This window comes from Callorhinus ursinus, unplaced genomic scaffold (genome assembly GCF_003265705.2).
Source record: "Callorhinus ursinus isolate GAN/ISIS: 27379988/994484 unplaced genomic scaffold, GSC_fseal_2.0 scaffold4, whole genome shotgun sequence".
Taxonomy (NCBI): Eukaryota; Metazoa; Chordata; class Mammalia; order Carnivora; family Otariidae; genus Callorhinus; species Callorhinus ursinus.
This window is the reverse complement of record NW_027397066.1, coordinates 106,536,223-106,547,104: the sequence shown is the minus strand read 5'-3', so window position 1 is coordinate 106,547,104 and position 10,882 is coordinate 106,536,223. Positions and strand designations below refer to the sequence as shown.

At 34.3% G+C, this 10,882-nt stretch overlaps 1 protein-coding gene across 6 annotated transcripts in view; it reads right to left on the bottom strand.

The window, feature by feature from the left end:
* Positions 1 to 3,916: 3,916 nt before the first annotated feature.
* The window catches only part of LARP1B (La ribonucleoprotein 1B), a 119,378-nt gene continuing 112,412 nt past the window's right edge, over positions 3,917 to 10,882 (bottom strand). For all 6 annotated transcript variants that reach the window (XM_025874167.2, XM_073892248.1, XM_025874168.2 and 3 more), the window contains 3 exons: positions 7,600 to 7,709; positions 6,760 to 6,887; positions 3,917 to 5,192 (listed from right to left, as the gene is read on the bottom strand). In XM_025874167.2, the coding sequence (XP_025729952.1) occupies positions 5,007 to 5,192; positions 6,760 to 6,887; positions 7,600 to 7,709 (424 nt within the window). In that variant the 3' untranslated portion in view covers positions 3,917 to 5,006. The remainder of the gene's footprint in view (positions 5,193 to 6,759; positions 6,888 to 7,599; positions 7,710 to 10,882) is intronic.

Here is a 10,882-nt window from a genome sequence, read left to right as displayed (position 1 = left end):
TTTTTCAAAGAAATGGAACAAATAATCCTAAAATTTGTATGGAACCAGAAGAGACCCCGAATAGCCAGAGGAATGTTGAAAAAGAAAAGCAAAGCTGGCGGCATCACAATTCCGGACTTAGAGCTCTATTACAAAGCTGTCATCATTAAGACAGTATGGTACTGGCACAAAAACAGACACATAGATCAATGGAACAGAATCGAGAGCCCAGAAATGGACCCTCAACTCTATGGTCAACTCATCTTTGACAAAGCAGGAAAGAATGTCCAATGGCAAAAAGACAGTCTCTTCAACAAATGGTGTTGGGAAAATTGGACAGCCACATGCAGAAGAATGAAACTGGACCATTTCCTTACACCACACACAAAAATAGACTCCAAATGGTTGAAAGACCTAAACGTGAGACAGGAGTCCATCAAAATCCTAAAGGAGAACACAGGCAGTGACCTCTTCGACCTCAGCCACAGCAACTTCTTCCTAGAAACATCGCCAAAGGCAAGGGAAGCCAGGGCAAAAATGAACTATTGGGATTTCATCAAGATAAAAAGCTTTTGCACAGCAAAAGAAACAGTGCACAAAACCAAAAGACAACCGACAGAATGGGACAAAATATTTGCAAATGATATATCAGATAAAGGGCTAGAATCCAAAATCTATAAAGAACTTATCAAACTCAACACCCAAAGAACAAATAATCCAATCAAGAAATGGGCAGAAGACATGAACAGACATTTTTCCAAAGAAGACATCCAAATGGCCAACAGACCCATGAAAAAGTGCTCAACATGGCTCAGCATCAGGGAAATCCAAGTCAAAACCTCAATGAGATACCACCTCACACCAGTCAGAATGGCTAAAATTAACAAGTCAGGAAACGACAGATGTTGGCGGGGATGTGGAGAAAGGGGAACCCTCCTACACTGTTGGTGGGAATGCAAGCTGGGGCAACCACTCTGAAAAACAGTATGGAGTTTCCTCAAACAGTTGAAAATAGAGCTACCATATGATCCAGCAATTGCACTACTGGGTATTTACCACAAAGATACAAATGTAGGGATCCGAAGGGGTACGTGCACCCCAATGTTTATAGCAGCAATGTCCACAATAGCCAAACTGTGGAAAGAGCCAAGATGTGCATCGACAGATGAATGGATAAAGAAGAAGTGGTATATATACACAATGGGATATTATGCAGCCATCAAAAGGAATGAGATCTTGCCATTTGCAACGACGTGGATGGAACTGGAGAGTGTTATGCTGACTGAAATAAGTCAATCAGAGAAAGACATGTATCATATGACCTCACTGATATGAGGAATTCTTAATCTCAGGAAACAAACTGAGGGTTGCTGGAATGGTGGGGGGTGGGAGGGATTGGGTGGCTGGGTGATAGACATTGGGGAGTGTATGTGCTATGGTGAGCACTGTGAATTGTACAAGACTGATGAATCATGGATCAGTACTTCTGAAACAAATAATGCAATATATATGTTAAGAAAAAAAAGAGAAGAAGAAGATAGCAGGAGGGGAAGAATGAAGTGGAGTAAGTCGGAGGGGGACACAAACCATTAGAGACGATGGACTCTGAAAAACAAACTGAGGGTTCTAGAGAGGAGGGGGGTGGGGGGATGGGTTAGCTTGGTGATGGGTATTAAAGAGGGCACATTCTGCGTGGAGCACTGGGTGTTATGCACAAACAATGAATCATGGAACACTACATCAAAAACTAATGATGTAATGTATGGTGATTAACATAACAATAAAAAATTATTAAAAAAAGAAAGGAAAGTGGTAACGTCATTTAGTATAATGGCAAGGAGAAGCATGTCAGAGAAAGTCAAGGAGAGAATGTCAGCGTGGAGTCCCAAACTGGCAAAACAAGTTTAAAACATAAAATCTATTTTAAAACTAAAATATCAATTTTAAAGCATAACTTTATTCCTAATTACTTTTTGTATAAAGAATTCTAAATATGGCCTCACCTATTTCTTAAAAAAATAAGTAGTTTGGACTTAAATAATTTTGTTTTTAAAATTTTTAAATAAAATTGTTTTACTTATAAAATGGAAAACTGCAAAATCATAAGGAAGCATCTAAGATCTCTAGGGACTTATATAAATTTTGGGTAGGGCTATTTAGATTTATTTTCATTAAATAACAATGCTTTTATTTGCTTGAATTTTACATTTAAAATTTAAGGAGTAAATTTTTAAAAATTTATCAAAAAATATACATACTATGTCAAACTTACAGAAACAAAATTAGAAAGCAAAAGTTAATGTTCTTGATAAGTAAAAAAGCTATATAAATCAATCAGAAAAAGATAATAACAAAAGGAAGACATAAGGGATATGATCAAGCTAACTACAAATAATATAGTTTATAAAGAATAAAAATTACCACTCATTAGTAAATTCATTAAAATAATATTTTGTTTCTCAATCTGTCAAAGAGAAAGATTTATAATAACCAGTGTTGGTGAGGATGTAGGAAAGCAGATGCTGTTGGTGAAATATAAACTGTGCAACCATTCTAGAGTGTGTTAAATGGGAATACATGTTTACCTAGAATTTCAACTACTGGGAATTTATACTCGAAGTACAGGTTTCCCCTGCTATCTGAAAGTAGAATGTTCTTAAGAAACCTTTAATAAGCTGAAATGGCATAAAGAGAAGTATCCCCCCTACTTTCCTCAAGTTCTCGTTGCACCACTTTGCTTTTATGTAAGACCTATCTTAGTAGCTGTTTTTGATAACTGAAAGAAATTCAAAGATTTTCCCTTTTACGACAAAAACCATTACTGTACTAAGGTCAGTCTTTCATAAATGTGAACTTCCCTGAAACTCCAATTTGATATATACACAAAGATTCATCTGTAGGGATGTGATTACGTTGTTGTTTATAACAGCTCAAACCTCATCACATGCAAAAGTTCAACAATAGGAGATCAGATAAATGTAAAATATGATGCAACGTGAAGTATATGCTCGAATTTTATGTAACTTGTAAAAGTCATGGTGTAGAAATAATGACATCAATAAATGCTTACCTCTAAGATGTGGAAAAAGCAGGTTATAACACCAGATGTATAGCATGATACCGATTTTGTTTTTTTCTTTTTTAAAAAGGTACTTTATTTTCTTCTTTGTGCTTTTCTAAATTTCCCAATTACATGTATTACTTTTATAACCAAAATAATGATAAAATTTCTAATTACACATCACAAAACTCTTGATTACTGTATTTTCATATAAAATATACAATTTTCCAATCAAATTTACACTTGCATATTTAGGTGAGTAGAAATAATCTTAAATACAGGTTTCAGATGTATGTCTTCAATACAAAAAGGATACCGAGAAAATTTTTTAGATCATTGCAAGAGACCCCCTTAAAGCTAATGAGTATGATCTGGAAATTTCTCAGTGAAAAGCCAGAATTACATATCCACTTAAGAAAACATTTAGAAATATATTATTCTAATCCCTTAGTTGTTCTGCATTCTCTTTCCAATATCTCTAAGTAAAACTCATTTTGAGTATTCAAATTTGACTGTTTCCTAAAATTAACACATCAAAATGACCCCCAAATACTAAATATAAAACTGCAGATTATCACTTATGCATGGATAATAACTAATGAAAATCTCTTAGTTCCTGATGAATAGCCAACTTAGCCAAAGATTATACGTATTACAATGTTGTCACTCTATAAGAACAAGACATCAAAAAGAAAATAATAATAATTTAGTATATTAAACTAGCTGCTCTGCCAAGAAAATATAAGTGGTAAATAAAAATGGCTAAGTTTATAACTGAAACTTCATTCACAAAATATAATGGTCTTCTACTAGCAGAATTTGATATTACAGTTTTTCAACTATATTCTAAACAAAATAATTAAAAATCAATTCCAATAATTTAGAATAAGTGCTTTATTTTTTTAATACCCACAAAAACTGAAACTATCATTTACATCAGTTGCAAGAGCAATAAAACTTAGAAATCAATTTGCTATAACTCTTGAAAACATGAACATAAAACAAAACTAAAAGAAACAAAAAGGAAAAACTAAGTACTTCTTTTAAATTGAAGATAATCTGACTGCCTGTGACATACCCACCTGCAGATATACAAACAGCAGATGCATTCAAAACAGGGCAAGATTTAATTGATTTAGAACAATATTCCAACCAATCTCAACCAAGTTTTCAATTAGTTGTGCAGGTTTATTAAAGAGTCACAAAAAGTAAATCTCTTCTAATATGTAACCAGCTGCTGCCAATTCAGAACACTCCATATCAGCACAACAATAACTATGGAAATCATGAGGTATGACTACAGGAAAAAAAAGCAAAACCCAGCATCCAAAGTGCACATATTTTATACTTCAATTTAACTGCAATATAATTATACTTTGGTTAAAAAAAGAAGTTTCCTTAAACTATATGTCTAAAAGAAAAGCAAATTATCATTTTATATTCTTTTTTTAAATTTAAAAAATACATACGTAATCTTCCTTTGTTTTTGATAAGTTCAAATATGAATTGATAACAGGGTAATTGGATTCTTTAGGAAAGCTCTATAGAAGAGATGAATACAACATACTATATCTTCTTTAAGAAGTATGAGCTGAAAATGTTAGGCATTCCTTGTATTGTTTTTGTATATATTTAAGGAATGCTGTTCTTGTAAACAATTGCTTTGAAATAGAAATACTGAGACCAAAATACGTTACTAGAGGATCCCTACAAAAGGTCACCAAAACTATCCTTGCTCATGACATCGGGGAAAATGTTTTTAGAATTTATCTTGTTAGAAAAAAATGCTACCACTTTTCTTCCTTTTTCTTTTTTGTGATTATCACAATTAAACATCAGAAGATTTTTCCCAAATAAATACTGAAGTAAATGTCTATTTCAAGGGCAAACAACTTTCATAAGAGTCTATTTCTCAGGCATTTCACCATCTGTTGAGACTGAGGCAGCACTGTTCTGGTGTGAATTGTCACTGGACTCCTGTGAAGTATTCCTTCTGGGACAGTTTATTGGGACCCTGAAGCTGATTAGCAGATGTAGGCTTAGCAGCATTTGGTGGCTTTGTAGAGGAATTAGATGGAAGTCTATGACGACTACTGTCCTCACCAGAAGTAGATGAATGTCTTTTTCTTCCAAATTCCTCACTAATAGGGGGCTGCAAATTATGAAAGATAATATAGTGACAATTTTACTTTTTTTTCCTCCCTTCATAATCTACGGTCAGACTTTTTCAACCAAGAAGGAAACTATGTTGGCATTTCAGTAGATTTTATTAGTATAACAAAAACTTAACAGCAATTTAAGGTATTAAACTTAAATTTCCTCCTTGACTAAATCAGCCTATCAGTACTTGTTCATTCTTTCACTCAACATATATTTATTAAGATTCTTACATGTTTTAGGACTTGAACTACATTGCGGGGCATATATATAAGGCTGGGTTCCCTGCCTCCAAGAAAATGTTTCAAAGAGCCTATTTTCCTTCTTTTTTCAACTTCTGTCAACTGCAAAGCATTTATAAGTCTAGTCCCTTCCAACCCTAAACTCCTATCCTAGGCTTGTTTGAATGATAATGTTTAACAGATAAATGAAAGCAGCAGGGAGAAAAAAGAGATACCAAATCAAATAATCTTTAGCAAGTCTGAAGGTTTATCTAGGACTTCTAGGATAAGGAAACTGGACAGCATTACTGATGGTACTAATTTTAAACATTTTCAAACATAAATATCCATTAAGCTCCCAAATCCCCTCAGACTACAAGCAAGGAGAGGGTAGGCAGTGAAACGGTATTCTGCACTAAACAAGTCAGCTTTTAAGGCCTTTCCAGTTACAAAGATTTGGGAGCCCAGAACTATACACCACCAGACTAATATTTTCATTTGGAGACAAGTTAAGACCATAACCTCCTTCTCCAATCGTCCACTGTATTTAAAAGCGGAGGCCTGAATTCTTAGTTTCTGCTCAGATAGGACAAAAGTCACTATTACAGAGCAAGGATGTCCCTGCTATAGAACTGGCTAGGCCACTCTAGAAACATTTTAATTCCACAGACAGGCACTTCTATTAATTCCATCCCTGAGCCATCAAACCTATTTACACAAAATATAAGACAAATTACAATACTAAGCAGAGATGGACCTAGCATTCCTTTCACCTCTCTCATTTCTGTTCTTTTGATTCTTATTTTTTTCCCCCTGTCCTTTATCTTATTTTCATCCCATTCTTTTTTTTAATGCTTTCCTTTTCCTCTTGAAATCAAATTAAGGCTTACTCTCCTGTCTCTATATATGTACGTAACATTCTTGTCTTAATTTTTTTATGTGGGGAAACTTAAATTCATGTTATATCAGCACATATTATGAAAAGTATAGAATAAAAGTACATAGAAAGTGAAAAATTTTAGAACTGTTAGTGAGAAATTAGTAACATACCCACATAAAAGGTACTAAATCTATAAAATGTTTAATTATAGGGGCATACCAAAATTAAAGTGAACTGACAATTGCACTGTGGTTACGTAAGATGTTAACATTTGGCAATATGGGAATTCTTTATACTATTTTTGCACTTGTTTTAAAGTTTGATTTCAAAACTAGAAAATTACCATTTCAAAATAAAAAGTTAAAAAAATAAAAATTGTAAAATTAAAGTTAAGAAAGTCACTGAAAGCTCAAAATATGAAGGTAATAAAAAGACTACAGAAGAAAAGACTTAAAACTTACGTCAATGCGGAAGTCTTCTAACCTCTTAAAGCTACAGAGGTATTCCTGAAGTTTTGGGTCAATAGACTGCGTCTTAGATTGAGAATATTTTAGATAAGCCCAAAACTTTTCTAATCCATATAGCTGACCTAATAACAAAGAAAAATATTCACAATTATATAGAATTTAAAAAATGATTCATATTAATCATCCTACCAGCAACTGACCATTTATCTTCCAGCATATACTTTATCTAGATTTTGAGAAGAAGACATTGTAATAATAATGGCAGCTAACATTTAGTAAGCATTTGTTATATGACAGGTATTAAGTGGTTTTTATATATTAAACTAATTTGAAGCATATACAAACCCGTAATATGGGTGCTCTTGTGTATATTACTGATAAGTAAACTAAGGCTAACAAAGTTATGTAACTTAACCAAGGTCACACAGCTACCAAGTGGTGAAAATGGAATTCAGATCTATGTATGCATCTAGCCCAAAGCTTGCACTGTTACCCACTGTGCTGTTCCATCTTTCCAAGCATACCTGCTGTTACAAAGAATTTTCATGTAATGGAATATCAGTGAGTATCATCTTCATGTCTGTCAAGGGGAAAATGGCAAAATACTACTCCATAAAGGAACTCTTGGGCACGGTTATTTTCCAACACCTCACAGGGATGACCTTCTTACTATATGGTGCCCCATCCTTCATCAAGAACCGTTAATAGTGGCCTGAAGGTCTTAAATAGCCTATTCTGAAGAAAATAGTTATGAACTCCTTCCCTGTTTATTGCCTCAGGTTTACAGTTTCCAAATAGAGTAAGATTATTGGGTTTTGTTTTGTATTATTTTACCAGATTCGTAGTCTTTTTTGGTTTCTTCTTGGAAATCCTTAAAAATTTCTTGTCTGAATTTTTTTTCCAGTCCATAACTGTAAAACCTGAACAGACATTCTAATCCATACCTGTAGAAAGGAAATAAAAGGTTTATAATAAAAATTTTACTATGACAATGCAAACATCTCATAGATAGAAGCAAACAGGACACAAATAACCCCAAGCAAAAAAAAATAAAGGTTTAAATGTATGTAATTTTTAGGATGGTTTTTTTAGCTGAAGTGGTTATTTAGTAATCCATAGATGGCTTTGCTATTTTTGTTCACTCAGCCATAGCACCTCATGGAAGTATACCGGGAACCTGCAGAATGAGGCAGCCTATGGGCAACTACAGTGTGGCTCCTTTGGACAGACAGAGGATCTCTCCTTGGTATTTCTGAAGAAATTGTCAAAAGATTTAGTGCCACTGGGAATGTTTTCAATTTTTTCCAAACTGAGGTTTATAATAGTGCATGGTTTTAAATACTTTTGAACACAATCTTTACTCAAGAGAGAAAGACTATACTTTTGTGCCCTAGACCCTATGTGTGGTTGACCCATTCAACTAGAAATGACAAACCTAATTAAATGGCTCCTAAGAGATCTTCCCTGCTTTAGTTATAAAGTACATTTCATAAAAGATATTTTGCTAAAATAACTGTAATCACTACATAAATCAGAAAACAAATTTCCTTGTATTCTTCTACAACTACCTAGAGAACCCAAGAAGAATTGTGGACAGTGTATTAGCAAACTACATGGGCCCAACCTTTAATTAATGGTGATGAGTAGAACCCATGAGAATGAACAAAGTCAACAAGACAGCAGTAAAAGGACAATATCTAGCTTACTCAACTAAAACATGTCACAGTTAAAAGATTCCTCAGTTAGAATCCTTAAGTTGTTCTGAGTGCCTTAGTGGAATAAAGACTACAATTTCTTCATTACTAGTAACATAATTTTGCCTAGCTTTTATTCACAAGAAGGGGTGTGTGTGTGTGTGTGTGTGTGTGTGTGTCTTTGGTAACTAGCTTATTTTCAAGATGGAAAGTGATGGTCTGTCCAGAAGAATAAATAGGTTTCTTGGCAAGCCACCAAGAGAAATGTGGGACTACCAACTACACACCCACACACTGACCTGAACTCTTTGCTTTGGTAGCCATAAGTGATGCTATTCTTTGAGCTTGTATGACTGAAGGCTAAGGGGACTAAGGACTAAAGAACCACCATCTCAGAAGTGACAAATCTGCCTTGATACTTCTTTCATGGGATATTATTTTGATATTAATTATATATTAGTTTATATTGGTAAAGGCCAACAGACTACTGCAATATTTGGATTTTTAGTCTTATTTTTTAGTAAACCAAATCCAAAGACCAAAAGGATGACATTAATAACAACCCAACTATGCAGCCTAACTGCTGGAGTGAAGAGCAGGGGCAAACGGCCAGCCTCTCAGTTGTTATTTATTCATTTACCCCTCATTATGAGACAGCTTAGATGAGTGGAAAACATAAAGGCTGAGAAGCAGAAAGAACTCTATTTGAATTTTAGGCCTGTAATTATATCCTAAAAATGAGGATAACAATATCCTACTTTTTAAGAATAGATGACATAATATTGTAAAGCACTTAGACCAGAGCTGGCATGTTGAAGACACATAATATAAAGGTTATTTCTCTCCTTCCTTCTTGAAACCATCTTTAGTCAATGGATAGATTTAGTATTGATCGTCTAATAACAGTAACAATTTATTGAGCACTTACTATCATATGTTAAGACCTTTACATGTTCGGTTTTGTTTAATTTTCACAATAACCCTATGAGGGTATCTACCATAATTTCCCCTACTTTATGTATAAAGAACCTAAAGCTTACTGGGAATAATAACTTGCCAAGTTCACAGTAATTAATAGGCTGGGATTCAAATTTAGGTCTGATTTCAAAGCCTTCAGATGCTTAACCACTGTGCAATACTTCCTAAGGAAAGCTAATCCAGGCTAGTCATGAACACTGCAAAAACAGACGCAAAATAATGTGTTAAAAAGCTACCAGAGGGGCACCTGGGTGGCTCAGTCATTAGGCATCTGCCTTTGGCTCAGGTCATGATCCCGGGGTCCTGGGATCGAGCCCAGCATCGGGCTCCCTGCTGAGCGGGAAGCCTGCTTCTCCCTCTCCCACTCCCCCTGCTTGTGTTCCCTCTCTCGCTGTCTCTGTCAAATAAATAAATAAAATCTTCAAAAAAAAAGGAAAAAAAAGCTAATAGAAACATACACAGATGACTGTAGGAACACAGAAGAACTCCCAACCTAGACTTGGATAGTCATGGGCATTTCAGAAAAGTTATTCGAAAGTCCTGAAGAACAAACAAACTGTTTGCAGAAAGAGCAAAATATGCTGAGATTAATTATAAAAATGGCTTTCAAACTTTTCTAAGTACAATAGTAAGAAAAATACTTTATCTGGTGACCAAGTCAACATAATGTGTGTACATAAAAGGATATATAAGTTTTGCAAACAATTCTTAAATTTGCATGTATGTATTAACTGAAAAAATTTAGCCTATGTTCAGTACAGTCTGATATTTTTCAAATTACTATATTGACTTCACAATCCACTAATGGGTAGCACACCATAGTTTGAATGAGAACATCAAAATCAGAAATAGCAAATTTTGCCTTTTGTGCCAACTCTGGTAAACTGGCAGTAGCTGTTAAAATTTTGATAAGACTACAAATCTGAATTCAAGAACAACATTAAACAGTGCTGGGACTGATTAGAGATGTCAGTAATAACAGAAGAGAGAGAAACAGGTAAACATACTATGTATCTGTCATTCCTGATCAAGATAAAGATTCTGGATGAAAATTAAATAGTCTTTATTTTTATACAAGTCAGGGCAAATGTAATTTTTTTCTAGGAAAAATTTATTTGCAGCATCTTGTATTCCTTTCAAAGATCATGATAACTGATTAACAATATATTCTTATTTAAGATTTACAAGTAGAACTTGAAGAATGGTAAATTTGAGTAAACCGTAAGTGTAAAATTGTCTTTATTTCTTCTTTCCATCTCTTCTTCCTCCTACCATTTTCCAGGAATAAACAGTTTGCATGAGCCTATCTCATGTTCCTTCTCATCCTTTTAGTCTGGTCTCAACTCCACCCTATAGACACTCTCAAAACTTACCCAGGGGCGTCTGGGTGGCTCAGTTGGTTAAGCGACTGCCTTCAGCTCAGGTCATGATCCTGGAGTCCCTGG